The sequence below is a fragment of the Penicillium odoratum genome (genome assembly GCF_028828045.1).
Source record: "Penicillium odoratum strain IBT 22623 chromosome Unknown utg000001l_segment0_segment0, whole genome shotgun sequence".
NCBI classification, from domain to species: domain Eukaryota; kingdom Fungi; phylum Ascomycota; class Eurotiomycetes; order Eurotiales; family Aspergillaceae; genus Penicillium; species Penicillium odoratum.
This window is the reverse complement of record NW_026643143.1, coordinates 374,154-401,903: the sequence shown is the minus strand read 5'-3', so window position 1 is coordinate 401,903 and position 27,750 is coordinate 374,154. Positions and strand designations below refer to the sequence as shown.

Below are 27,750 nucleotides of genomic sequence, written 5' to 3'. Positions count from 1 at the left end.
CAGCACGATCACTGTAGATACAAGCAGAAAAAGCACAAAGAAGATAAGATAAATCATATCGCGTCACACACCAAACTCCGGCTAGAAGCCCGCGATCACCAGAAGCTGCACCATCCAATCCAGTGCTGACAGATATTCTCCACATTAGTGGCCTGCGCAAGAAGCTTATCGACTTGATCGCTGATATTGAGCTCCTCATAGTGCTTGAAATCACGACCAGTCAGCTTCTCCTTCACGCGGGCAAGGACCTGGACAGCGCGGGCATTCTGGGCCTCACGAGCCTCGGCTGGGACATTTTCTTGGCTGTCGAGGATGCCACCGTCCAAGATCGAGGCCCGGCGGTGACGGGAGAAGTTGCTTGGCTGCACACCATCTGCGAAGTTGATACCTTCGATGATCGACTGTCGACGTTCGGCAGTGAGGGAAGTGCGGTCGGGGGATTCTTGAGCCCCGAGACGCCAATTGATCAGGGGATCGTGAATGAACTAGAGCATGAGTTAGAATTTTGGTTAATCTAGCAATGAAGACAAAGAAACTTACAGCTTCCAAAACCGCCATCAGGGAGTCCTTGTTCTCACGGAGAACACGCATGACAGCCTCGCAAGTGATACGGTAGCTTCCCTCAATGTTGCTGACCTCCATCGCGAAGGTTAACATGCGAGTGAGTCGGAACGGAACTCGCTCGGGGTATTTCTCGCGGTGCATGGCGACCTCAAAGCAGTCACCGAAATCGATGTGAACCACCCGACCAGTGACCCGATCAAGCAACAAGTTTGACGGATGTCGGTCGCCAAGACCAAGAATGTAACCAACCATCGACATGACACCAAGAGATCTGGTGTAATTCGTGCGACGCTCGAGCCAGGCTTCGGAGCTCTTACTCTTGAGCCACAAGACCCGGTACAGATCCTTACCAGTAGTATTGTCCATGGCATATCCGAAGACCTCGACCTTTTGCATGAGGGTAAGGCTGTCGTAGTCGGGAGCCATCTGAAGCATGATTCGGTGCTCAATGTTGAGAAGAATACGACGACTTTCCCGGTACTCCTTAATGAGAGCGTGCAATGTGTCACTGTTGCACACCCAACCCAGCAGACCAGAGCTCTGAGATAGGGGAATAGCTGGGAATCGCTGGACGGAGAGGTGACGCTTGAAACTCTCGCCATCGTTGTCAAGAAGAGTATTGACCAGGCCAAAGAGCTGCATAACTCTCTCATCCTGTCGAATATCTTCGTGACCCTTGAGTGCGTACATGTAAGAGCAGCCGTTGTTGCCCTTAAGTGTCATTCGTCGTGGCCTCTTCTTGGTCTGAAGAACATGCAAAATCGGATCGAAGCTCACAATGCAAATAATCGGGCGACCACTCTGGTATGTTCCCGGCACAGCCAAGTCCAAACCATTGCAGTCCTTGAGGCGAGGAGAGACATATTTAAGGTCAAGAATAGATAGTTGTGGGAGTTGCCTGCTGATCTTGCGGAACACAGTGTAGTAGAGGTCCCAGGCTTGGTTTAGATCTCCGATCTCGTCAGTCTGGCGGTAGAGAACACAGTAATGTTTGGCTTCTGCGAGATCACGGCCAAAGGCTTGTGCGAAAGAAACTTCACGAAGTGTCTCGGCTCCCTTGTCTAGCATATCATGAAGAGGAGCTAGGGTTGCGAACATGCCCTCCACGTTGTGATCACCGAAGTAGAGACGCGACGCCTCCTCCAGACCTTCGTGCCAGAGTTCGTGCCACAGGACAGCAACTCTGATCAGTTCATGACTCACGAGGTCTGCCTGTTCAACTAGCTTGGCACTGTGCTGACGCATGCTTTCCATGATGCTACTGGCTGACTGTGAGCGGCGAGTCACATTTGACTTCATGGCCACCGTCAAAGGGTACACCAGGGCTTGTGGGTGCGTCTTGCCGACCTCCGCAAGCAAGCGGTGAACGGAGCCGCGAACTCTAATGTTGGGTTGGTTAATCCGTGCAATGAGTTGGGGCGTCACAGAGAGCCAGGTATCAATGTTCACGGTGGTGAACCCTTCTGTGACGACAGTGTTGACTTCATGGTCGCCTCCATGGGTGAACCACAGTGTGAGTAGTCTCAGGGTGTCTTGCAGCGATGAAGTTGAGGACAAGGCGATGGATCTTAAGAAACCGCGGAGGGCAGGAATAACATGTTCAGTGACAATATGAGCTGGAACCGGCGTGGGCTTGCCATCACGGCTTGCCTGGTTGGCAATCGCTGTGACCACTTCAAAGTTGGCAAGGGCCCAGGAATGCCAAGCCTTGTATGAATCACGATTGTACTGTGTGGCTGCTGAGTAGGCATTGAGGATTTCACGAATATATTCTGGTCTCCAGTCACCCTTTTGAAGAGCAGTCTGCCATTCACCCTGTCGAAGGTAACTCTTGGAAAGAAGCTTTCGGAATTTGACAACATCTCCAATACGTTCACGCAGGCTGATGGCATCAGGGTGGCTCGGATCTGAGATACCATTGACACCATTGATTGCGTGGTGTTCCGAGTGGGACACCATGAGCGTGTTAAACTTGGACAGATCATCGCTCAAACCAGCGGTGAATTCCTTTAGCATATCCAGGGACTCTTGTTGCTGGCCGCTTGCCCAGCTAAACTTCAGTCGGGCGTAGGTGACCTCGGGAGGAGCAATAGTGTGAGTTCCAGTGGCATCAGTGACCACTGTCTCTAGATCAGCGAGCGACCGTTCAGCAAGACCCATACGGTTAGACTTTCGACAAAGGTTGGCAAATTTGATGGACATTTCAAGATTCTCGCGAGGCGCAGTCACAAGTGCGCGGACCTTGAGCATCCGCTGCCACACTTCCACATTCTGCTGACAGCCAAGCAGTCGCTGGTTCCAAGTCTGACGCATCGCTTCCTGCTTCTCAGGGTCACCCACGTTCTGCTTGTAGGTGATTATCTCCTCAAGCTCGGCAAGCATTTGGACGCGAACGACAACATTGTAAGCCCGGTTGTATGACTCTCCAAGAAGGGCAGAAAGTTCAGTGTCCAGGCCGTTGCGTGCCTTCTCGATGTACATGTTGGCCTCCTCGAATTGATTGCGATGAATCGCAAGAATAGCACCAAAGAAAGATCTATCGGGCGACTGCTCTTTCATAACACCAAGGTAGGAATCCATCAGTTCCCACTGTCGACGACCCCATGCGGCAGCCGCAGCAAGCGGAGCAATAGCCCTGCGATGCTCCAGGGATGCTTGGTTCCATTTCTCTTGCGCCAGGTCCGAGAGAACTTTCCACTCGCCCAAAGCATGAAGACAGCGCATCTTACCCATGGTGATACCAAAGGAGTCCGGATCCGTTCTTTCACGCCTCTTATAGGCCGCGAGCGCCTCATCCCATCGCTGAAGCTTTTCAAACCATGTTTCTTTCAGCTCCACATCACGATACGCTTGGGCCTTGCGGAGGATACCAATGGCGGCATCAGATTGCTGAAGTTGGTTGTTGATGGTGATTAAGGCCTCGACAGCACCCGAGTTTTGATCCTGTTCGAATTCGAGTTCCTTGTAGTGAAGGGCCTTGGCGAAGGCGTGGCACTTGGCCGCATACTTGCCAAGAGTGCGGATGTCGATGGGAAGAGCTTTGTCATCGTGTTCCATAAACTCGGCCAGATTGAGCAGAATCTGCAGAATCTCAGGTGAGATATTCGGCGAGGTGAGGGCCTTTTCAATCGATCGAACAAGCTCCTCTTGATATTGGTCATACAATTCAGTCCAGCATGACACGAAGGCGGCATTGAACAGATCTCGGGCCAGCGGCTGATAGATTCCAGCTAAGCTGGCACATGCCCGCAGTGCAGGAGACGGTGACTCCTTCAAGAGCTCTACACTGAACCGGCGGATCCACTCCTGCCAATCTTCACGGGTAGACTTCTGCGAGGCATCCCATGCATTCTTCAAATGCTGCTGGTTCACAACCATCTTCTTTTGCCCGATTTCTGCATAGTTGGTATCATCAACCGGGAACGCATAGTTCTCCTCGGGATTGAGATCTTGCGGAAGTGGGTCTCCTTTCTGGAGCTTTGAGACCAAAATCTGGTAATTGACATGGCTGATCTGATGCTGCTTGAGGACCTTGTTCAGAAGATGGATGTAATGTGTGAAATCCTGGCCAAGCTGGAATATCAAAGCACATATACAATCCAGAGCAGCTTGACGCAACACGCGGTCAGTGCCAGCCACAACACGGGACAGAGAATGCACCATGAGGGATGCAAAATCTGACACGTTGACTTGTCGCGACAGTTTAGTCAGGCTGTCGATAGCAGACTTGCGAATGCTTTGAGGATTCTGGGCTCCATCAAAAAGACGCACAATGGCAGGAATTATAAGATGCATGTACTCCTCACCACTAGATCCAAAGATCAGGAAAGCATGGAGAATCTTCTCTGATGGCTGACGACGGGATGTTGTGTCCTTCTCAAGGGTGTCCAGCATTGGTGGAACCAGACCAGCCAGGTACTTTCGGAATTCTCCTTCCAACGATCTGGCGATAGCCTCGACTAGAGACAAAATGGTACCTTGCACCTGGTATGATGAGTCCCAGAAATCACGAATAACCTCAATAATTTCTGGCAAGAAGGCTCGGATATGCTGTCGCACAATGTTGACCAGAATGGCCATTTGATTGAAATAAGACTCGAGGCGGCTCGCAGGAGAGCTGCGAATGACGCCAATGAAGCCGGGGATGATTTGTCCGAGGAACGGTACGCATTTTAAGCCTAGTGTCTTGAAAATGGTGACAAGGGCGTCGATCACGGCCGAGTGATACTGGACCAAAGAGTTCTCGCGCAGGATATTTTGTAGTAAGGTATGAATGACCACAGTTGGGTAATACTCCTCATTTGACGGTGTGAGGCCCTGCATGATCAACGCGACATCCGAGACACTCTGGATTTCATTGATATGGTGAACATCGGGCTCAACATCACTGATTTGTTGGTATTTGTAGGGGTCAAGTGCGCCGAGAACACCGATGAGCTTGATAGTCTCCTTTCTAAGAGTCCCGGTCTGCTCGGTCTTTGTGATGTTAATCAGCACATCGAGAAGATGTGGGTACTCCATGTATGGCTCAATCACATAACCGGAGTTACTGGCGAGCTGTCCCAGGGTCCGCAGCGCAGCTTCACGCTTGGTATGTGAGGAGAGATCTTGAAGAGAATCCAGAATGATAGGCATAATCTGAGGTAGATAACGTCTCATCTCACTTCCGCCGACATTAGCAAGCTCCCCAACAGCCTTCAATGTGACTGCAGCGACACCGGGGTTGGCATCTGTGGCTTTGGGCAGCAGGGCTGTCACCATTGGATCCACATACGATCGAATCAGTTTAGTCGCGTTCGAGACAAACAAACTAATGAGTTGGGCGGTTTCTTCCTTCTGGCGAGCGGTGTTTGCAAAACCCAGTCCAGTCAGGAGATTGACCAGCAACTTTCGCAACGGCGGGAAGACATAGGCCGGGTTCACACTAGAAAGACGCCCAATAATACAGATCGCAGCTTCTTTGACTTCAAATACTTCATCGTTGACAGCGAGGAACAGGCACCGAATGTTCTCCGGTCGTGCCAGATGTCGATCAAATTTCGCATCCAGTGACCATAAGACTGTACGTCGAATCTCAGGGTCCGAATCACCAACACCAACAGTCAATAGCTTATCGATGACTTCACTGACGACTTGGATAGAATGGCCACTAGTCTGATTGATAATCGGATCGTGAACAAACAGTTGACAGCATGTGAGGGCTGAGGCCTTTCGGATCTCAGCGTTGTCATTTTCCACATAGTTGATGGCAACATCGCGAACGAACTCGTTCAAGATGTGACCTGAGAAGTCGAAGCTGCCGAGGGTGTGAAGGGCTAATGCAATATCAGCATCAGACTGCAGGTCTTGGGGTGCAAAATCCTTTGCAAATGATGGCATGGGGGGAAGGCGGTTCTCTGGGCAGCCCAGAGGGCGGAATGGTGTTCCACAAAGAATGATGCTAAGCATATCTAGCAATTTCTCTTGGATGGTGGGTTTAATCGGAGGGATATAGTGAGCCATATCAACCAAAGCTTGGGTCAACGACTTGCTTAGACCGCAGGCGAAAATAGGGTCCAATAAAGCCTCCATGTACTTGCTGAGGGCCTGTCCCACTGCCAGAGAAAGCATGCTGATACACTTAAACATGGGGGCCTCATTGGTACCAGATCGGTTCCGGGCTTTCATTGCGAGTCCTTCTCGGATATAGATGATGATCCCGTCCAGATACTGGGCGATGGCCGGTCCTACCGCATTGGCAATCTTTCCGATAGCGATAAAAGCGGAATCACGTTCTTCTTTTCGCTTCAATTGTGCTTGGAGGTAGATCATGAAGCGGTGTAAATAAATCTCGATGAAGTCGGTCGGGGCGTAGGTTGCGAGGATGGGGATGGTAAGAACGACTTGGGTGCGGATCTTGGTGTCTCGGTGGTCTTTGAGGCGTAGGACAATCTCACAGGCATTTCGGTAGTGCTCATTCATGAACATGGTGCCTTTCAAAATTAGTGCTTTCATGACCAAAAGAGATCCGTGGATCCAGTCGACGTTGTGAGATTTCAAGCCTAGCAAGGCTTCTTCGTAGATTCGAGCGAACCATGATTGGCGAACTTGTGCATCTCGAGCCACAATGATTTCAAAACACTCGCCTACGGCCTCAGCTGCAGTCTCTCGGATAAGGACTTTCGGGTCGCGCAGTGCAACCCAGATGAGTTCGAAGATCTGGGGCACGAAGCCGTACAGGAGAGTGGGGGAGCCCTTTGCCAGCTCCCCAATGACAAGCACCGCGGCAAACCGTCGACTTTCTTGACGTTCTGATTGTAGCCATTCCAGCGCGGACTGAATCTCACTTTCCACCAGCTCTGCGGTCAGTGCCCCGCCCGGCTTCGCCAGTCGGCCCAGCGAGTGGGCAGCGCAAATCAACACCGCACTATCATTGCTTCGAAGGGCACTCCGGAGGTAACTGGCAAAACGGGTGGTCTTTTGAGCAGCATCTACACCGTCGAAATCGATGAGTCGGTCAAGGGCAAGGAGTCCGCCGATTCTCTCATTTGCATCGCTACCCGTTACCACCAGCTGGGCAATCCTTTGGCTAACAGCATTGTAAAACTCCACAAATTTCTCGGAAGGCCAGTCTGTGAGAGGAAATTGGTCAGCTGTGCTCAGGGAGGATTTTCCGGAGGACAAGTCAGACTCGTACCTCGTGAGACTGATAAGACGTTGTCATAGAGCTCATAGGCAGCTCGGTGTCGGGTGTCCTCGTTCTTCGACTTCAATTCCACAAATAGCCTCTGGGTCACGTCGGTGATAGGGCCTGCTTGCGCCATATTTGCAAGCTGCACCCCAAGGTGGACATTGGAAGCCTACCTAGGAAAAGCAGAAGCGCAAGACGCATAAGGTGATGAGGGAAGGTCATGTGTGAGGCTCCAGGTTGAAGACCGCGGGTGCACAGACCACCTCGGTGAACCACCTGACGTTCAACTCAGGAGAGAAGTTAGGTAGTTCAACATCTATTTTGAGGATTGGTTAGACCATTGTATAACTAGGCATTCTTGAGGAATTATTTGGTAGCCATTGAAAAAATATTGGAAGCATCTCACCTACTTACATGGATGTACAATTATGTACACAACCATACGGGGTAAACCTATCTCAATTCCCCACCAAATTGCGAGAAAACGTTCTCAAAGTATGTTACTAGTCACTAATTACTGTTCATGCATTGACTTACACAAGGCTGCTATGTCCTTTCCGAGGTCGCTATGCGGTCCATATTATTATTGATAGTAGGCAATCCAACTGCGGGGACTATGTTAACGGTTAGACGCAGCACCTTCACAGGTAAGGATGCGGGGATATTTCTGATGAGTACGGAGTTCAATTTTCTCAGACTTGCTTCTACCAGTACAATTAGCGCCGAACAAATTTTAGACTTGAATATCTCCAGAAACGTGACCAATCGGCACTTGTGGGTTGACGTGTCCGCAAACAGGTTGTGCGGTACTGACATAGCTGTCGTTAGAGTGAAAGCCTACTGATACTAGTAGACTTGCAGGAATATAAACCTGTTTCGTGTACTGTTCTCCGATAAGACGCACGTTCAGTCTTTGGCCGCAGTACGGTATAATGTAGCGGTAACCGATCGTCCCCGGGGTTTGTTCAAAGAAAAGACATATCTAAGCAGAAAACGGAGTTACTCGGGTTTATTTTTTAAATTCCGTTCGGAGGTGGAGAGACTGGAAAGTAAACTTGAAAGTTATGGCCATTCTCATTTGTAATCGACGAGTTCGATGTTTAACTATAGGTGGACTGTGGACCAATAGGTGGGGATCGATGACGGGATCGAGGGGCATGGGGGAACCATAAAACAAGAGCAATTCCCCCGGTACTTCAAAGCTCCTCATCCTCAATCGATACAAGTTCAATAATCCGTTTATTCAAATCGACACAATGGTCAAGGTTCTCCTCACTGGTAGGACATCCTCAAATCCATTTCTCTTTTCCCAACATGGATCTAATCATTTATCGAACAGGTGGTAGTGGCTTTATCGCGGCTCATATCGTTGATATTCTTTTACAACGTGGGTATGAAATGAATGTCAAAAGCTCCAGCTTCCAATTTCTGATTGTATCTCCTTAGTTATGATACCGTGGTGACCGTTCGGTCGGAGGAAAAGGGTAAGCGCATTCTTGACGCTCACCCGGACACCCCCAAAGAAAAGCTTTCCTATGTCATTGTCAAGGATGTTGCTCAGGATGGAGCATTTGATGAGGTAATTGATTTTGATTACGTTCATTTGAAGACCTTGAAGGCTAATCCACTCAATATAGGCTGTCAAGTCAAACCCGCCTTTTGATTATGTTCTCCACACGGCATCGCCATTCCACTTTAACGTCAGTGATCCCGTGAAGGATTTCTTAGATCCTGCAATCAAGGGAACTACTGGTGTTCTCAAAGCCATTAAGGCCTACGCTCCCTCCGTAAAGCGGGTTGTGGTCACTTCATCTTTTGCGGCCATTGTCAACAGCAAGCAACACCCAAAGGTCTATAGTGAAAAGAGCTGGAACCCTGTAACATGGGACGAGGCGCTGGATCATTCACAAGTCTATCGGGCTAGTAAGGTGAGGAATTCTTAAACGTACCATAAAATGATGACGTCGTAGCTAACATGTACTCTTTTCAAGACCTTCGCTGAGAAAGCAGCGTGGGACTTTGTTGAAAAAGAGAAGCCTAACTTTGATCTTGCTACCATCAACCCACCCTTGGTTTTCGGTCCCATCGTTCATTACCTGAACTCTCTGGAGGCTATCAACACTTCTAATCAGCGGGTACGGGATCTGATCCAAGGCAAATTCAAGGAGAAGATCCCCCCGACAGGAACCTTCCTCTGGGTGGATGTCCGTGATGTTGCATTGGCACATGTCAAGGCCATTGAGGTTGCTGAGGCTGGTGGTCAGAGGTTCTTCGTCGTGGCCGGTTATTTTTCTAATAAGCAAGCCGCCGATACCCTTCGTGAGACACACGCCAAGCTAGAGTCGAAGCTTCCTTCTGCAGATGCAGTGGATGACTTGCCCAGCAACATTTACGAGTTCGATAACAGCAAGTCCCGGGAAGTGCTGGGATTGAATTATCGGTCATTCAAGCAGACAATCTTGGATACAGCCGACTCTCTGCTAGAAGTTGGTGCTTGATATAAACCAGGAACTGATGTCTCACATTTCTTGAAGAAAATTGACAAAATAAAGAATATGTTACAAACTTTAAACACTCATGAACTGTAACCGGAATCCGATTATGTAGAGTAGTTGTTGGTGGAGATGTAGAAAATTGCGTGTCAGGTCGCTGTGGTTAGCCGTGCGTGGCCCGTGTGCCGGCCAACTTTTCTTGCGCGATCTCCGTTCAGCTCTATTATATCGTGGCATTGAGCAAATATGGCGACCGCTCGGATTTCGCCAACGGCGCATCTTCTTCGGAAGTCACGTTTGTTTGCACTCCCACAGGCATTGCAAACCCCACAAGACCCGGCATCTTCGAAGGCTGTCTTCGAGTCGAACACCGCAACCCTCCCATATCCCATCCGAGCCTCCATTGTCACGCCGCCGAAATCACTCGCCCGAGGCCATTGGGGCCTGAAACGTCCACTTCCGGCTAAGGCAACTTCTGAGAAGTCTCAAAGACCAGTTGTTAGAATCCAGGCCCTGGATACCTACGAACATGTCACCGATTTCGAATCCGCCGCCGATCACACCATGACCCTGGAGAAGTTCCAAGAGTTGCACATGCCAATGTCTCTTCCCTCCAAGGTCAATTATGCCACCAGCATTGTCCCTCGTCACCAGAGTCCGTTCGAGAAACATGTCGACAACACAGAGACTAGCCAGGGGCGCGATGTACCCGGTTCCAAACAATTTAGACACGCTGGACCTTGGTTGGTTGGACAGACAGAGGCTGAGTTCCAAGCCTACCTGAAGGAAGTACGGGCCCAGAAGCCCGTCTTGCTGCAGAAATTGCGTGAGCGGTTGGAGGCCAAGCTCTTTGCGGAGGCTCGGAAACAAGCACAGGACAACGGAGGGGATTTGGAAGAGCTTGAGCCCGTCAAGGTCACCGATGAGGAGTTCCAAACACACATCAAGTCTCTGCGTGAGGATCCGTTTGCCCTCGGTCCGGCCGTCTTTGAATTGCTTGACCTTCCGTCACCCCCGGCTGTGCCCAGCGACCGAATTGGAGACAAGTACTACCAATCCCCCGGAACCCAGCTGTCTGCCGCCGAATACGCCGTGAGCGGTCCCCCCCAGACACACCCCTCTGCCGGTCTTTCATACACCCGATCTCACGCTTTCACATACAACCATCCGCTACATGGCCCCCAGGCCTTCCAGCGTCCGGTCCAGGCCCGTATCCTGCGTCCCAAGGGCCGATTCAAGGGCCAGACATCTAAGGCCATCGCTGGTGTTGGTGGTATTGCCGTGGAGGACTTGAACGCTATGACTTTCGTTGAGCAAGGAACACCCTCTGGTTTGACTTCCTTCGACGCAACAATCCCGGGAGGCGCTAAATACTGGGTCACTCCGATCCGAGCCTCCGTCGACTCCAAGGGTCGCATCGGTCTGTCTTCCTACCGTGCAAGCACGACCGCTAAGGCACCATACGGAATGGAAGACCTCAAGAAGGAGACCGCCACCAGCATTACATCGGCTGCCCGCCGCGATGCTCGCTTTGTCCCACGGTTGGACAGAGATCTCAACCAGGCGCGTTTCAGACCTTCTCGGGAGTATAAAACACGGCAGCCGAAGCAAGCCACTGAGGATGTTGCCCGCAGTCTCATGCAGAACTTGAACTCGAAGCAATGAATGGAAGAGCGGGAGATGAGCGAAATTTGCTGCGAATTGTACGATTAGACCTGGTGCTTGTGTAAAGCTACTCTCATCCTTTTTTAACTTGTGATATAAATCCGATGCATCAATCCTGAGTTATTTCAATAGTAAATATGGAATTTTGTTTTTTAACATCATCCCAAACCACCTCAATGTGGATGTACCTACCTACATACTGTGTTCCTGTAGACAACCAAGGTTCCAGAATTCTAAGTAACCTATATGCACTGATCCAAGTTTAAGTCCGAACTTTTTGTTTCTACCGGTGTTTGATTTGTTAATGTTACGGCGTTTGATCAAGTGACTCGATAAGTGGCGGATTAGATCGTTATGTGACGTGATCTCCGTAGAACTTTGAAGTATAAATTGACCTTGAAAAATTTCCTTCATTCTCGCTTTCTAGCATTCAATTGTCATTCAAATTTTGGGTGCTATTTAATTCTCTCTATGAGCGAACATCACCATGGCTCGAGAAACCGTCTCACCTGTCTCAGCCAGCGACGAGTACTATAATGTAGGCTCGTTTTGCTGTGCTATTACCACCACTAGTGTCGACGCCCAGACCTGGTTCAATCGAGGTCTCATTTGGGTATACTCCTTTAATCATGCAGAAGGTGCCTATTGCTTTCAACAGGCCGCTGCACATGATCCTCTCTGTGCGATGGCGTACTGGGGCATCGCATATGCTGTTGGACCGAACTATAACAAAGCGTGGAATAAGTTCGACCACGATGATCTCCATGCCTCTGTCAAGCGAGGCTATGAAGCATCTCGAACTGCAAAAAAACTAGCGGGGAATGTGACTACATTCGAGAAGGGTGTAATCGAGGCTATACAATCACGCTTCCCAACTGATCAACCTGCCACAGATTACCACGCCGTCAATAAGAAATACGCCAGCGCCATGAAACCAGTCTACGATGAATTCGGCCATGATCTGAATGTTGCTACGCTATATGCTGATTCATTGATGAATATGGCCCCATGGGCCTTGTGGAATCTCTTCACAGGCAAACCAAACCCAATAGCCCCGACTATAGAAGTAAAAGCCGTGCTAGACCGAGCGCTAGCACAGGAACAAGACGGTGCGAATTTCAATCCTGGACTTCTTCATTTGTACATTCACTTCATTGAAATGTCACCGACTCCAGAGTTAGGCATCAATGTTGCCGACTATCTACGCGATCTTGTCCCCGATGCCGGACACATTCACCACATGCCTACGCACTTGGATATTCTGATCGGTGATTGGCGGCGCTCTATTGCTTCAAACTCCAAAGCAACCGTCGTGGACGACAAATATTTCCGAAAAGCAGGGGCGAAGAACTTCTATACTTTCTACCGCATGCACAACTATCATTCTTTGGTCTATGCGGCTATGTTTGCCGGCAAATCCAAAACTGCTCTCGATGCGGTCACTCGCATGGAATCCACAGTACCCGAGGAAGTCCTTCGAATCCAGTCTCCGCCAATGGCTGACTGGTTAGAACAATTTATGTCAGTTGGTATCCATGTAATGGTACGCTTCGGCATGTGGGAAGAGCTCAAGCACAAAGAACTACCTGTAGATCCAGTCCTATATGCAAGCACCACTGCCGTCATCCACTATGCACGAGGCGTAGCATTCGCCGCCACGGGAGAAGTGGCCTCGGCTCAACAAGAACAAGATCTCTTCCATGAAGCCTGGGCTCGAGTACCTAGGAGCCGCAGAGCATACAATGGCAAAATGGTCGACGTACTCAAGGTAGCCGCAGCCATGCTTGAAGGAGAGATCCAATACCGATGCGCTAGCTATGACGATGCATTCGCGGCCATGCGCCGTGCAATCGATCTCGAAGACGCATTGCCTTACAGTGAGCCTTGGTCTTGGATGCAACCTGTCAGACACGCATATGCTGCTTTGTTAATGGAGCAGGGTCATTTGGAAGAAGCGGCAAAGACGTATCGCGCGGATTTGGGTCTGGATAGCTCTATCATTCGACCGCGTCGGCACCCTAACAACGTTTGGTCACTGAAGGGATATCATGAGTGTCTGACTCGATTGGGAAGGATGGAGGAGGCAGCTGTGATCGAACAGCCGGTTAAGTTGGCACTTGCGGTAGCGGATGTCCCGATTAGGGCATCGTGCTTCTGTCGCTTGGACACCTCTCAGGCGCCCCAAGTCCTTGGTACGTGTTTTGACAGTAAAGGCTGCCATTAAGGCACGGAGCCACGGCTTGCCACGAAATTACTGAGTATCTATGTCCTTACTTTTTTTTGTTGAAACACACACGTCGCAAGTGTGCAATATTGTCGCGTTAGTTTCTGTCATAGCGACCTCTGCAAGTTACATGGCATATTCATTCTACATGACGTTACTTTTTATAAATTTGTTGTATCAGCTTCCTTGAATGTAGCTAAAACTTCATGTTTCTCCAGGCTTCCGTGACCAGAGTACATTATAAAGCCCGAAAGCTTCAAAATGATCCCGACACTCGAGCGTGGGCATGATCCACATGCCATAGGCCCACAGTTTCAAGTGCTTGATCGCATATGTGGCGATTCTTACCGTATTCGTCTGCCTAAATTGTTTTTGCGGGGAGAATCCAATGCATTCAAAAATAAAAGTATGGTTATTAGAGCCTGCTCCTAAAAAATATTAATCCTGTGACGAGAGCTTGTACTTCCAAGGTTGATTGTGGAAATTCCAGCTGAGGAAAAGTGTATTCCAAGTCCTCACTGTCGTGATCTGAGGCAGTCATCGTAGAGGCCTGGCGATGTGCATTCCGACCTCGTTGGCAGGAACATGAGATTGAAACAAGATTTAGGCCACTTAACGGTTCTCTTGTTACCGAAATAACATGATTAAATAAATGGATGTTGTTTGTAATGATGCCTGAGGCATCAAGATATAGAAGTCATGACATAATAGACATGTGTTCCAGCACGTGACCTAGGGCTGGGCTAGGGCTGGGATCCACAAAGACTAAGCGAGAGCAACCGCCGACCCTTATCCAAACTGGTGATACTTCGAATTTACTCCCTGAACATCCTTCCAGCCAACAATTCGCCAAAATGGGTCGCGTCCGTACTAAGACCGTTAAGCGGTCCGCCAAGGTCATCATCGAGCGCTACTACCCCAAGTTGACCCTCGACTTCGAGACCAACAAGCGCATTTGCGATGAGATCGGTTAGTTATTCCTCGCGAATGTTCATGGGTCAGCAAACTAATTTCTTCGCAGCCATCATTGCCTCCAAGCGTCTCCGCAACAAGATTGCTGGTTACACCACCCACTTGATGAAGCGTATCCAGCGTGGCCCCGTCCGCGGTATCTCCTTCAAGCTTCAGGAGGAGGAGCGTGAGCGCAAGGACCAGTACGTCCCTGAGGTCTCCGCCCTTGACGTCTCCCAGACCGAGTCTGGCCAGCTTGATGTCGATGCTGAGACCAAGGACCTGCTCAAGAGCCTCGGCGTAAGTTGACGACGACTACTCATATTTCCGAGAATTTCTTCTAACTTGGTACAGTTCGACAACCTCAAGGTCAACGTCGTTACCGTCTCCCAGCAGCAGCAGGCTGAGCGCCCCCGCCGCTTCGGTCCCCGCTAAATTCAGCACCCTCGATAATATCCAAAAGTGCTTGTCTTCGGTCGACACCCACGGCGTTTCCCGATACCTGTTCTGGCTGGCTTTTCCCCGGATATCATGGGTTTAGCATGATAATGGAGGCTATCTATGGATGAGGAATGAAAAAATGATTCCCTATGACAAAGGTGTCGCTGATTCCCCTCTGGGGATGACGCTTGATTGCCAAAATTTTCCCCGTGTTTGTACCTATGTGGACATCTGTCCCCAGGTCATAACTACGTAGGGGTTCCTGGATCTTTGTTCCGGAAGACCCAGACCATTGGTCGAGGGTATGCTCAGATACTGGTTCTATGCTGGTTATGGTGCAGCCCAAGATCAATTTATGGTCATTTCGTAGACTTTTGACTTCCGTATGCTTCGATATGCCTCCAGGGTATTATCTGTAAACCGCTCGAAAACGCCGTATGATGCCATGGCCTCGACCATCTTAGATTTGATCAAGCAGATCACCCTCGTCTTCCTGTGTCGAGCGCTTGTTTCCTACATTTTGGGGAACATATCCTTCAATGGATCCACCCGAAGCGTCCTCTGGCCGTCGTTGCGGTGTGGTAGCGGAGGTTCCAGACCCATGTTCTTTTTCCTTGATCTGGATATCCACTCGCCCATCACGAAAGACCGAGGTGGATTTGTCGCCACGCTCCATAGCGAGCTCGCGTGAGCGATCGGGGTCTTGGATTTTCAAGTTCTCCATTTCAGCAGTGACTTCCGCGGCGGATGAGCTTTCAGCTTTGGGCTGCTTCTGGCGCTTTGCACGAGCCTCTTCCAACAAAAGAATTCTCATGCCCTGAATGTCACCGGCACGTCGCTCCCAAACAGGCTCCTCGGCCAGTTGCACACGAATGAAGAGCGCTCGCTCGGCACACTCGTCCGAGCACCACTTCTCCAGCTTTTCCCGAGGCACAATATCCATGCTGCGACCACGACCACCAGGTCCGCTTCCCTTGGCGCCGTATTTAAAGTGGAATGTCTGGCCTTTGGCGTTGGTTGTCTCCTTGCGATTCTTGCGGGGGCAAAGCCCATAGCCACAAAAATCCTCGTAGTTCCGCTCCATAATATAATTATCGTAATCGCTCGGGCGAAATGAGGCCACTGCAGACTTGAAAGCCTGTGCCTCGTCTGCTGAGGGCAAAGCTGGGTCTGCACTGGATGAGGCGGGGATGGCGAGGAGCTCGATCGTGCGATCTAGGATCATTTCCTCGGCATCCTTCTGCGCCTGAATTTGCTGCGCATGCTGCAGTGCAATATCCAGATGGCGTGAACTTGCACCGGGTCTGCCCTGGAGGTATTTATCTTGCTCTTCCTGTGACAAGGACGGACGGTGTGGCGTTAGTTGTTCGGCGGAGATGGCGGCGAATGTAGAGGGCAGGGATGTTTTAAGTATGGATTTTGAGGGGCCTTGTGAGGGTGCCATAATGTTTGAGAAAGTAGATTCACTGTTCAGTAATATTGTTTTGTCGAGAGTTGGGGGAAGGGAAAAGTAGGAAATTATGGTTCGCGGGTCTTAACCCCCCCAAAAAACGGAATGACGGGAACCAGCAATAAAACCCCGGGGTTTACATCATGTTCGCCAATAAGAGCCATGACACTTCACTCAATGTATTGGGCTGAAGCGGGGTATAGCTTGGGTACAGATTAAATTTGATATTTGACAAAGGACTCGCCTATCAAGTGATTTGTTCTACGATGTTTGAATTCGCATGCACTTGTATAAGTTCAGCGAGTTGATTACATTTTACATAGAAGTTACGTGAGCTAGTACATTTCCCCATCTATACAAATGAAATAATATCGATAGTTGCCCAAGGACAGATCAGAATCCCCTCATATAGGCCAAATAATTATATTTCCCGTAATTCGTGTACCTTGGTTCAGTTGCTTGCTTGTTAGCCGCCGATCGTCAGTGGAGCCTCTGTTCCCTCATCCCGCCAAGTGACGACCACCTTACCTTCCTTCTTTCCACTTCCCCTCCCTATCCCCCATTCGTGTCTTTTTTTTTGCTTCCGATCATCCTTGTGCATCGATTCTCAATCCTTACTACTTTCGGATGATCGATAGTATTTCCCCTGCGTGAGTCCCTTTCCAACCGGCCCCCTCCTCCTCTCCTCCAACCCCCTCATCTCCGACTACTAGGCACCAGTTGTGTTCCACGCTGACCGACTCTTCGGGCTACAGGCCAAAAAATTGTTTCCCCTCCCCCAAGAACTTAAACAAACGCTGCATGCTGCACGTACTTGAGCTGGTGCTCGGCCCTGTATAGTTCTCGCCGGATTGCCGTTACACGTTGTTTAGCGTTCTCTTTACCTCCGCTCCCGTCCCGTGAACGTGGTCGATTTTCCAGATGTCCAACCCGCCTTTCACGGTTCGAGCCATCTTCGAGTATGCTTCAGGCCACGATGACGACCTTAGCTTCCCAATCGGTCAGATCGTAACCGTCACCTCCGAGGAGGATACCGAGTGGTACAATGGCGAATACACAGACAGTTCGGGAGTCAAGCAAGAGGGTATCTTCCCCAAGAACTTCGTCGAGCGATATGAACCTCCAGCGCCCCCGCGGCCGGCACGCCCAACCAGACCGAAGAAGGAAGCCGAGCCTGCACCGGTGGTATCTCCCGTGGCTGTTCCCGAGAGCCCAATCCAACCAGAACCCGAGGTAACGGCGCAGCCCGAGGAACAGGAGGAACCCGAAGCAGCTCCCCAACAAGTCCCTGCTCCCCAGTCGCCGGTTCTACCTCCTAACCCGCCTGCTCCCGCTCCAGTTGCGGAGGTTCCATCATCTCCCCGTCAGTCTGCTCCGGCCCCCGCTCCCGTTGCTGCTGTGGCCCCCACCTCACCCCCAGCGAAGGCATCTGCAAAGCCACCACCACCGGAGAAGCCCGCAGGGAACTCATTTAAAGACCGCATTGCTGCATTCAACAGGTCTGCTGCCGCGCCAATTGCCCCTATCAAGCCTGGTGGTCAACAGCCGTCCTCTTTTGTTAAGAAGCAGTTCGTTGCTCCACCTCCAAGCAAGGACTCATTCGTGGCTCCACCGCGGGAGCCTGCTGCGAAAGTTTACAAGAGAGAGGAGGATCCAGAGGTTAAGGAACAACTCGCCCGGGAAGCTCCTATCTCTGAATTCCGACCCCCGCCCCCGCCAGCACAGGAGTCTGGGGAGGGCGCGGAGGATCAGCCAAAGCCTACAAGCCTGAAGGATCGGATAGCTCTTCTTCAAAAGCAGCAGCTTGAACAAGCGCAGCGCCACGCCGAGGCTGCTCAGAAAAAGGAAAAGCCGAAGCCCCCAAAAAAGACCGTCGAGCAGCCCGTTGAGCAGCCTGTGGAAACTGCCGCAGCTGAAGAAGACGAGGAGGAAGAACAGGCGTCTCCTCCTATTGAGCCTCCGACAGCTCCTCGAGACCCCAGTGTTGATACTTTGAGAGCTAAAGCTCACCACGCTCTGCCCACTCCGTTCTCACCTCAAGAAGAGATCGCCAGCGAATCGAATGACGCCGACTATTCTGCCGCGGCAGACTCCGAGGATGCCGGGGAGACTTCCACCAGCAGAGATGACGAGGAGGAGCATCCTCGTCAGGCTCCAGCCCCGCCGGCTCACGCTGAACAGAAGGATGAATCGGAGGATGCCGACGAAGAAGAGGAGGAGGAGGAAGAGGAAGAAATGGACCCTGAAACCAAACGCAGAATGGAACTTCGCAATCGAATGGCCAAGATGAGTGGTGGCATGGGTATGATGGGACTTTTCGGTCCCCCAGGTGGCTTGCCGGGCATGGGTGGCAGCGCCCCTGCCGCTCGCAAGCCTAAGACTCCTGGCGAGTCAGAAAAAAGGCTTGCTGAGCCTGAGCCGACATCCCCAGGCCATGCTCCTCCAGTTCCAATGATTCCCCTTCCTGGGATGAGCATTGGTGTCAGACCGGGTCAGCCTGTCGAAGTTGAAAAGGAAGAAGAGGAGTCTTTGGCAACTCCTATCACTGAACAACATGCCCCACAGGAGGTAGCGGATGTCGAAGATGTTGTTCACGAAGGTGCTCCTCCACGTTCCTCTATTGATCGTCCTCCTATTCCTCCTACCCGTGGTGAGTGATCTCTCTTCAATAGTCTAAAGAAGACATGTCTAATGCCTTGCTAGAACGGGCTGCTCCTCCTCCGCCCTTGGAAGTTCGACCTATCCCACCTGCCCTGCCCACGGAGCAACTAGCCTCTCCTCCCCCGGTTCCAGGAGGTAAGTTCCTAGCGAATATCACCCCTTTTGACGTGAAACAGAATTTTAATAAAATACCTTTAGGCCGACCTGTCCCCCCTCCACCCAGGGCATCTGGCATGGACCCAGGTAATGAATCTGATGATGAGTTATCTGTGCATGCAGGGAACCTGTCTTTGGATTCTGTTACGGACAATGCCCCGGCTATGTCTGCTCCCGCAATTCCTGACACCATTGACTCTCGTCGTTCCTCAACATATGACACTCCACCTCCTTTACCTCCGACATCAACTACCGAAAAGAGAGCTAGTCGCGCACCTCCTCCAGTTCCATCAAACCCACCTATGCCACCGGCGCAGAGTCGTGCCCCGCCTCCACCACCTCCAAATCAGCCACGCCGGCGCTCCACCGCGGATAGTCGCGGTAGTGCTATCTCCGCTCCCCGTCAGGCTGGAGACGAAGTTGAAGGAGAAGTGACAGAGTATGACGGCGACTACGACACTGATATCGCGTCCGGTGTTAAGCACAAGGATGCACTGAGGGCACATGAGCGGGACTCCAGCTTTGATGAGGGCATGATGACCGATGATTATTCCCTTCAATCCCCTCGCAGTCCTCCGGAATCTCGTCCTCCTCCACCTCTTCCTCCGACTGCTGCGCCAAGAGGAGTCCCGCCTCTGCCTCCGAGTCAGCCTCCTCGCAGTTCTCGAGCTTCTATTGATACACCTCGAGGACCGCCTCCACCCCCACCGGGCCGAGAGCCATCGTACGGCGGAGATGACGAGTATGACCCCTTCAATTATGTTGAGCCTAGACATGGCCTGCCTACTCCTCCAGCCCCTCCCAGTGGTCGCCCAGAGGCACCCCCTCCTCTCCCTCCGCAGCCGCCAGTGAGAGAGAGCTTCGATGAGTTATATGACGAATCTCCAGTACAAAGTCCAACGACCGAGGCGCCGCGTATTCCGATTTCTCAGAAACGTCTATCTCTGGCACCACTGCCTAACCCAAGCCAGGTCCTCCCAGCTATGCCCTCGCCTTCTGCGGGTCGCAGCTCGCGCCCTTCTATTGATATGACAAGGGGCCCGTCCAATATTCGGCGCTCCATGGACGTTTCTCGTCCTTCCATTGATCAAGGCTACATTGCTACCGACATAGATTACGCTGAGAGCACCCTCTGGTGGACTCAGCCTAACACCCCGCCTCCATCTATTCAAAATCGAAAGGATGTACTCTTCGAGGTTGAGGAATCCTCCTCCTCGAAGCGCGGGGGCAAGACAACGGTGTCAAAGGATATTTATATCCTTTTCATGGACTACTCCCAGACTGTTATAGCAGCTCAGTTCGATCCCAGGAACCCTGCAGATGTTGCCCTGGAGCAACGCCATGAACCACCTCCGCTTCAGCCCCGCCAGGACCAGTTGGAACAGGCACACAACCAAATTGGTACCCGGATATCCGATTCTGTTAACTCGTACCAAAACACCACCGTGGGAGACGGTACTCCCTTTGGTCTGGTTCAGCATCTCCTGAATCCCCTTGCTGATGCATTGCTTCCCGTCGGTACACGGGCATACGGTGCTTTGGTATACTCAAATTTGGCCAATGCGTCTGTTACACAGAATGATGAGATCCGCGCGGGTGATATTGTGAGCTTCCGCAATGCTCGTTTCCAAGGCCACCGTGGCACTATGCACCAGAAGTACAGTTCCGAGGTGGGCAAGCCTGACCATGTTGGTATTGTTGTGGATTGGGATGGTACTAAGAAGAAGATCCGGGCCTGGGAGCAAGGACGCGAAAGCAAGAAGGTCAAGATGGAGAGCTTCAAGCTCAATGACATGCGTAGTGGCGAGTGCAAGGTCTGGCGAGTGATGCCACGCAGCTGGATCGGCTGGGAGAACAACAAATAAGCAAGGAATACGCACTGTCCCATGCATCCCCATTGAACGTGTCTTTTCTTTCTAGATTAGGTGGGTTCGTGTATGAGTTAAGGTTGACGCTTCCTTCCTTTCTTACTTGGTTTCTATCTTGTTCTTTGATTTTTCTCGACCATCCCGCTTATGTGTTAATGAGGAAGAGGCGGGATGGTTGTCTTTTTCTTGTTTGGAGAATTGAGCGAGCGTGCACCCTCTTTTTCTCGTCCAGGCAGATGAATGTTGTTTCTGCTCTGTATGCCCTTTCCCCTTATTCTCCTTTGACTGTATCTATTTGCAATGTATCCATTCCTATTTTAGGTGTAAAATGTAAGGCAAAGATGATGCTGAACGTATTTCACCGACTGCACCCTATCTAGACTTCGGCATGGGCAGCCTCGACAGTTCAGTATATAGCAGACTTGCCAATTCCCAAGATTGCACCCTCCTGAGCATTTCACTATTTACATAGCCCTATAATCAATACTCACTACTTGAGGGATCTCTCTATTTAGCTCTCTATGGTAAGACGGCGTGGCTTGGGGCATAAATAGCCGACATGCTGTATCAGCAAGAACACTTGTTTTCGTTGTCAATAACTGTCTGGCAAACTGGAAGAATAATATACGGTCCTCCTGCTACAATTCTAACATTATTGGGACGTGTTTGCGTTAAGAAGTCGTGGGATAGTAAGTAAAGTCGAGTGAACTAGTCATCTCACTTGGTCCTCCAGTCGGTTACGTAATATGCATCATGCCTCAGGCGATAAATGCAACTTCCGTATCGGGCAGCATCTCTCGACTTTCAACTTCCACCTTCCCTTTGCCCAACACTTTTTCCAACCATCGCCAATATGGGTGGTGATCTGAACCTTAAGAAGTAAGTTACTTGGATCTGCGCATTCTTTTCCGATGAAAATAGTTTATTTCCAGTGATTCAAAACAAGTCACTAACACAACACCAGGTCATGGCACCCATCGCTGCTGCGCAACCAAGAGCGCGTATGGTCGGAGGAACAGAAAGCGCTAGAAGAGCGCAAACGCATCGAACAACTTCGCCGAGAGCGCGAGGAAGAGCGACAGATTCAAGAGCTTCAGCGCCTTCAGGAAGCATCCGGCAAACAGAAAACGCATAACCGCGTCGACTGGATGTATCAGGCGCCCTCGAGCGCAACAGGCCAATACACCGAGGAGATGGAGGGATATTTGCTCGGGAAGCGGCGAATCGATGGTATTCTTTTGAAAAAGGATACCGACAACCAGAAGCTGGAGAAAGGCGCGGATCTTGTTGGTGCGAATGCTGCCGCCGCTGCCGCCGCTGGGCCATCTATTGGCTCAGCGCGTGATACCATGGCGAAGGTTATGGCGGATCCTCTCTTCGAGGTTAGGAAGAGGGAGCAGGCGGCCTACGAGGCTATGGTTAAGGAGACCATAAAGCGGAAGGAGAGAGAGGAGAGGCGGGGTGGGGATCGGAAGCGCGACCATGAGAGAGAGCGGAGACATCGGGATCATGATTCGAAGCGCAGACGGTACAGTGATGATGCGGATGATGGATCGAGACACCACTCTCATCGTTCGTCACAACGCCGTCGATCCAGATCGCCTACTGAAGCGGAGAGGTCTTCGCGCAGGCATCGCAGTGACAGGGACCGCGATGGTCGGGATCGGAGAGATGGAAGAGATCGTGCCCGAACTCGTGGAGAGGATCGGGACCACCGTAGCGATGAGGGACGATCTCGTCGTGATGATCGTGACCGCGATCAAGGGCGCCGTGACTACCGAGAGAGAAAAGATTCATACACCAGCAGTCGTCCGGACCGCGACGACAGACGGGATCGCGATAACGACCGCACTCGGTCTCCTCGACGTTCCTCCCCCCATGACGACCGACGGGATCGCGATCCTAAGCCTGACAACGATAACGACCGCGCTCGGTCTCCTCGACGCTCTTCTCCTAGACGTCCTTCTCCCCGTCGGCGCAGTCCCTCGCCACGCCCAACTCACGTCCGCAATGGCCGCGCCCAGGACCAAGACACTCGTCGTGACTACCCCCGACGCAACGACAACAACTTCAACAACCGACGCGAGAACTTCGGCCGGCCGCCTCGTCCTGCGCAGCCTAGACCTGATCCCAAGGCTCTGGAAGAAGAGCGCGCCCGCAAGCTAGCAGAGATGCAGTCCAACGCCACTGAACTGGAAACTATTCGACACCAGCGGATTGCCGAGATCGACAAGAAAGAGGAAACACAGAGGGAAGCTGATGACCGGCAGCGATCAGACCGGGGTGCGTTCATGTCCCAGGTACACAAGCGTGTACAAGAGGATAGTCTTGATGAGCGCATCCGACGCAGCCGTGGTGGATTGTCGAAGATGGATGATGAGTGAGGAAATCAACATTAAGATGCTCGTATTCTTATACCTTTCTCTATGCCGTGGAGTCATTGCACATCTCCATATGGAAATGGGGTTTACTCATGTATTACTTAGTCGATTTTATCTTAGCGATGATATCCAAATTTGAACATCAGTAATGTCAAATTGAACCTTATCTAGATCTACACACAATTGTACTGTCTCGCCCGAAGGAGCCCAAGGCCAATGAATTCAATAAACAAGAATAATAAAGATTAAGTAACGATCCAATCCCTATGCTTATCAACCTGGCGGGCATGCCATGGCTCTATCTACAATTACAACCTACTCACACTCAGAGTGTGAGAGACTATAACAACAGCAACTCACCCGTAGCGGCACCACCAGCCAACTGAGGCTGATAGCCCTGCTGCGAGTTCTGAGTCACAACATATTGTGTCTGGAAACCGCCACCGCCCACATCGCCATTGTCACGACCACCTAGATTCATAGAGGCCATCTGTTGAGAACCAATATTGTTAAAGTAGGAGTCTGCAGCGCTGATAGCAGCAGAGTTGGGACTCAGGCCGCCTGCAACAGGAGGGTTCATGCCGACAGGGAATGTGGGAGGAGGAGCAGCATTGACAGGGCTGATAGGGTTACCCGTTGTAATAATTGTGGCGAGGCCGCTGTTGCTAGTTGTGGTGGGGGCGAGGTTGGCGGTTGGGGGGTTGTATTCGAGCATGTTGGCGGTGCCGTCTTCAATGCGGGGCCGTTGGAGAGCTGGGCTAGGTTGCAGGCGGCGGGGCCGCGCGGCGCGGAAGACCTGGTGGATGGGCTTGAGGTAGACGGTGGCTAGGGTGCCGACGTTCAGACAAAGTTCTTCCAGTGTGCGCGGATCGAGTTTCTCGCTCTCGGCTGTGATGGGTGGCTTTTGGCCCATGACTACTTGCTTGGCGGTTGCTGGATCGGTGGATAGCAGGCGCCAGTACATATAGCCACGGTCTCTTAGGTCTGGGTCGTCGGTCTCTTCAGTACACCATTTCAGTACTTGGGGAACGAGTTTTTGGCCCTTGGTCGGCCGTTGGATGAAGAGCTTGACGGTGGCCGTGAGCAGAGCCAGCTGCACTTCGACCGTTTCATCGTGGAAGGTAGCCAGGTAGTCCTGGAGAAGGCCATCGGAGTTATCAATTCGGTCTGCATACTGACCGATGATCCAGATAACGGCTGCTTTTGCCTCGGGCTCGTCAAGGTCGTCGATGTTGCTAATCACGTGGCCGATAATGCCTTCGTACTGATTGGGATATTTTCTGAAGATATTGCGAATCACAACAGTGGCTTCCTGGACAATGTACGGGATTTTGGCGTCAACCAGCTCCAGTAATGTCTCAATACATTGCCGTGCGGCTGACTCAATTTTGATTGCAAGCTTTCCAATGGCGCGAACTGCCTTGCGCACGAAATGTACGTCGATTTCAGTGGCATACCTGGGCAACGATTAGCAAAAATGGAAGAGCCAAACCAGAGAAGGCATGACTTACTCCCGAAGCTCTGCCAAAACCACAGAAATGTTATCTTTCGTAGTCAACATGAACATCAACTCCAACTTGGTCACCTTGACGTAGATTGGGTCATTATAGTTGCAGAAGAAAACGCGAATGTCGTTGCGGAGAACTTCTGGCCTCTTCTGAAGAATCAGAATGGCGTTGCGCAGGGCCAAGTATTGAACCTCTGGAGGCTTGGCGAGGAGAGTCACGAGTGGCGGTGACATTTTCTTGCTTAATGAGGTAATGTGCTTTTCGTCTGAGATATAGTTCATGAGATAAAGAAGTACTCGGCAAGACGTAAGGACAACTGCAGAGTTTGAGTGGGATAGTCGTGGAGCAATACGCTCTGCTAACAGTAGTGCTTCGGCAGTGTCCTGGGGCACATAAGACATCAAAGCTTCGAGGATATAGGTTTGGCCCCATCTAGAAGATTGTTAGCGTGTGCACGAAATTCGGTAGTAAGATATAAGCCGTACTCAGAGCAGTCCGCTAGAATCGAAACTAGCTTTGAAGCGCTGGTGTAGTCGATAGTGAGAGAGATCGATTCACTGCGACCCCAGATATCCACCAAAGACGCCAACACACTGGAGACAACGGTCGGGTTCTCGTCTTTGAGCATACGGTTCAAGCGATCAATCAAATCAGAGTTCTCAACCATCTTCTTGTCATGCTCATACAGCTTGGCGACGCAGAAAGCGGCTGTCTTGCGAACATAAGGGTCGTTATCCTGCATGAGGCGCTTGAGGGGTTGGAAGGTCGCTTCGACAAATTCGCGCACATGAACATATGAAATAGTGCGCAGAGCAAGCGCTCGCACCAATGGGTTGTTGTCTCCCATGTCCTATGGATCCGATCAGCCATCCCTCCAGATTCCTTCTTTATTTGTAGACATACATCCACCAATGTAGGCAGCGCTTTCAGTGCGGCCTCCGGTTTCAATCTGGAATAGTTGACCAAGAACAAAAAGCACCTGAAAGTAGGTTAGCCATGAGCTCCAGGATGGCTACCAATTTCCATTCCAACATACATCTTCTTGATCTCCAAACTCGGTAGGTTCATGCACTCAATAACGTCGGGGAACAGTGCAACCATATCGTTATTGCTCATAGTCATGTTTGCGACGATCTTCTTGAGGGCGATTTTTTTGGCGGAATAGTTCTTGTCCTTCTTGCCGCCGCTTTGAAGCTCGGCTCGCAGCTCGGCGACCTTGCCCTGTGGAGTGCGCGAAAAGCGTGAGCTATATCCTGGAGGATAGGGGGCGAATCCGATAAACATGTTGGGCTCGCAAGGGGATGGAGTATCAATTTGGGAAAGCAGATAGCAGCAGCCAAGTAGCCTAAACCGCAAGGGTCATCGCGTTCAAGGCGCAAGGTGTATGTGCGGGGAAGAGGGGAAAGCCATTTAGGACTTTGGGTAAAGGATCAGACGGTAAGAGACGGTACGTACCCTAGCAAATAGTTTCGCATCTCCCCCAGAACTCATGGCTGCGGCGTGGACGAATCGCAGGGGATTCGGCGTTCCTTCTTTGTAGGTTTAGTCTAGCGTCCGTCCTGTCAATCACATGCGATTGCGTTGACAATAGTCGAGTGAGAGATATTAGATTCGGAAGGTAAATACAGCTCGAAAATCGACTTCGGTGAAATCTGGAAGGAGTAGATCGAGATGAAGGTGTAGTTCGTGGTCGTAGGAAGTAAGCGTCAGAAAAAGGGCGCGGCTTTTTTACTGCGCCACGAGGGGTTCAGGGTATTCGGACACAGCGGAAATCATCGATTGGACATTATCAAGCGTAAAAATCCAGACAGAAACTTCAAATCGTAAAATTGAAGTTGGAGGGTAAGAGGGTGACGAGTTCAGGAGAGAAAGGAGAATCTGGAATTCAAGGCGGAGTGGAGTGGGAGCTTGCGGAGGGAACCCTTCACAACCCCGTCCTTTCCCACTTTTCGACCTCCACCACATTTCATCTGCTACACCCATCGCATCTCATATCGCATAAATGTCATCTCCTCTTCCCCCCCCACCCCCGCCGGAATGGGTTGTCGCGCTGGACTCCCCTATGCCACGTCCCACCAAGGCTGCCAGCACCATCCCGGATCCACCAGGCTTCTCCAGCACTCGGGGAGGTAAACAGGTAAGAACCCACCCAACCCCAGCTTTGAACTCTATGGGGCTCACATCAAGATTCTAATTATTACCAGCAAAAGCAGCAGCAGAAGCAACCCTCCGAGAAGAGACCCGAAGAGACCGACGCCCTGAAGATCAAGAAGGCGTGGGAGATCGCCATCGCCCCGTCCAAGCAGATCCCCATGAACGCAATCATGATGTATATGTCCGGCAACAGCCTTCAGATTTTCAGTATTATGATGGTTTTCATGCTGTTCAAGGGTCCTATTCAGGGTCTGATCAATACCAATGTCATGTTTGCCAAGTTTGAGACCCCAACAACTAAGAGTCGCCTGCTCGGGGCGAAGGCTGTTTATGTGCTGGTGCAATTGGGTCTATTGGCGTTGGGAATCTGGAAGGTCAATGCGATGGGACTTTTGCCGTACGTTTTTACAGGAAACTCTGAGGCGCTTAATACTGACAGTTCTCTAGAACAACAAGATCGGATTGGCTTGCATGGGAATCGGAAAGACAACCTTTGGAGCAGGCTTATTTTGCTTTTAGGTGATACTCGCATTATAGAGCGCTTACAGGATATGGCAAATTGACA

The 27,750-nt window shown here is 51.0% G+C and overlaps 10 protein-coding genes across 10 annotated transcripts; 7 read left to right on the top strand and 3 right to left on the bottom strand.

Moving 5' to 3' along the window:
• Positions 1-95: 95 nt before the first annotated feature.
• tor (putative TOR pathway phosphatidylinositol 3-kinase TorA) lies at positions 96-7,367 on the bottom strand (the record flags this gene model as incomplete). The annotated part of the gene is made up of 3 exons (XM_057134081.1): positions 96-485; positions 541-7,175; positions 7,241-7,367. 3 exons carry the CDS (start codon positions 7,365-7,367, stop codon positions 96-98), a joined length of 7,152 nt encoding a protein of 2,383 aa, XP_057000017.1.
• A 1,123-nt stretch (positions 7,368-8,490) lies between these two features.
• Positions 8,491-9,732, top strand: N7520_000145 (SDR family oxidoreductase; the record flags this gene model as incomplete). The annotated part of the gene is made up of 5 exons (XM_057134080.1): positions 8,491-8,512; positions 8,574-8,625; positions 8,681-8,813; positions 8,872-9,162; positions 9,205-9,732. The coding sequence occupies 5 exons, from the start codon at positions 8,491-8,493 to the stop codon at positions 9,730-9,732; spliced, it is 1,026 nt and encodes a 341-aa protein (XP_057000016.1).
• Positions 9,733-9,972: 240 nt separating this feature from the next.
• N7520_000144 (mitochondrial 37S ribosomal protein bS1m) lies at positions 9,973-11,391 on the top strand (the record flags this gene model as incomplete). The annotated part of the gene is made up of 1 exon (XM_057134079.1): positions 9,973-11,391. The coding sequence occupies one exon, from the start codon at positions 9,973-9,975 to the stop codon at positions 11,389-11,391; it is 1,419 nt and encodes a 472-aa protein (XP_057000015.1).
• A 487-nt stretch (positions 11,392-11,878) lies between these two features.
• Positions 11,879-13,615, top strand: N7520_000143 (tetratricopeptide repeat protein; the record flags this gene model as incomplete). The annotated part of the gene is made up of 1 exon (XM_057134078.1): positions 11,879-13,615. One exon carries the CDS (start codon positions 11,879-11,881, stop codon positions 13,613-13,615), a length of 1,737 nt encoding a protein of 578 aa, XP_057000014.1.
• Positions 13,616-14,450: 835 nt separating this feature from the next.
• Positions 14,451-15,063, top strand: N7520_000142 (40S ribosomal protein eS17). The gene is made up of 3 exons (XM_057134077.1): positions 14,451-14,584; positions 14,637-14,866; positions 14,921-15,063. The coding sequence occupies exons 1-3, from the start codon at positions 14,470-14,472 to the stop codon at positions 14,999-15,001; spliced, it is 426 nt and encodes a 141-aa protein (XP_057000013.1). The 5' UTR covers positions 14,451-14,469; the 3' UTR covers positions 15,002-15,063.
• A 404-nt stretch (positions 15,064-15,467) lies between these two features.
• On the bottom strand, positions 15,468-16,451 carry N7520_000141 (Rtr1/RPAP2 family protein phosphatase; the record flags this gene model as incomplete). The annotated part of the gene is made up of 1 exon (XM_057134076.1): positions 15,468-16,451. One exon carries the CDS (start codon positions 16,449-16,451, stop codon positions 15,468-15,470), a length of 984 nt encoding a protein of 327 aa, XP_057000012.1.
• Positions 16,452-17,378: 927 nt separating this feature from the next.
• On the top strand, positions 17,379-21,139 carry N7520_000140 (SH3 domain protein; the record flags this gene model as incomplete). Its single annotated transcript, XM_057134075.1, has 3 exons — positions 17,379-19,107; positions 19,161-19,253; positions 19,317-21,139. The coding sequence occupies 3 exons, from the start codon at positions 17,379-17,381 to the stop codon at positions 21,137-21,139; spliced, it is 3,645 nt and encodes a 1,214-aa protein (XP_057000011.1).
• An 856-nt stretch (positions 21,140-21,995) lies between these two features.
• Positions 21,996-23,526, top strand: cwc25 (U2-type spliceosomal complex subunit CWC25; the record flags this gene model as incomplete). Its single annotated transcript, XM_057134074.1, has 2 exons — positions 21,996-22,021; positions 22,107-23,526. 2 exons carry the CDS (start codon positions 21,996-21,998, stop codon positions 23,524-23,526), a joined length of 1,446 nt encoding a protein of 481 aa, XP_057000010.1.
• Positions 23,527-23,863: 337 nt separating this feature from the next.
• Positions 23,864-26,315, bottom strand: N7520_000138 (putative AP-2 adaptor complex subunit beta; the record flags this gene model as incomplete). Its single annotated transcript, XM_057134073.1, has 5 exons — positions 23,864-24,980; positions 25,035-25,463; positions 25,517-25,881; positions 25,935-26,010; positions 26,068-26,315. The coding sequence occupies 5 exons, from the start codon at positions 26,313-26,315 to the stop codon at positions 23,864-23,866; spliced, it is 2,235 nt and encodes a 744-aa protein (XP_057000009.1).
• A 718-nt stretch (positions 26,316-27,033) lies between these two features.
• Positions 27,034-27,708, top strand: N7520_000137 (ER membrane protein complex subunit 4; the record flags this gene model as incomplete). The annotated part of the gene is made up of 3 exons (XM_057134072.1): positions 27,034-27,168; positions 27,236-27,582; positions 27,633-27,708. 3 exons carry the CDS (start codon positions 27,034-27,036, stop codon positions 27,706-27,708), a joined length of 558 nt encoding a protein of 185 aa, XP_057000008.1.
• Between the last annotated feature and the right edge of the window lie 42 nt (positions 27,709-27,750).

What these genes read in the sequence shown, in the direction of transcription:
- N7520_000142 (XM_057134077.1), top strand. Translation starts at nt 14,470, where the DNA reads ATGGGTCGCGTCCGTACTAAGACCGTTAAGCGGTCCGCCAAGGTCATC. An exon ending in GCGCATTTGCGATGAGATCG is followed by an intron (nt 14,585 to 14,636) that starts GTTAGTTATTCC and finishes ATTTCTTCGCAG; the next exon opens with CCATCATTGCCTCCAAGCGT. An exon ending in ACCTGCTCAAGAGCCTCGGC is followed by an intron (nt 14,867 to 14,920) that starts GTAAGTTGACGA and finishes AACTTGGTACAG; the next exon opens with TTCGACAACCTCAAGGTCAA.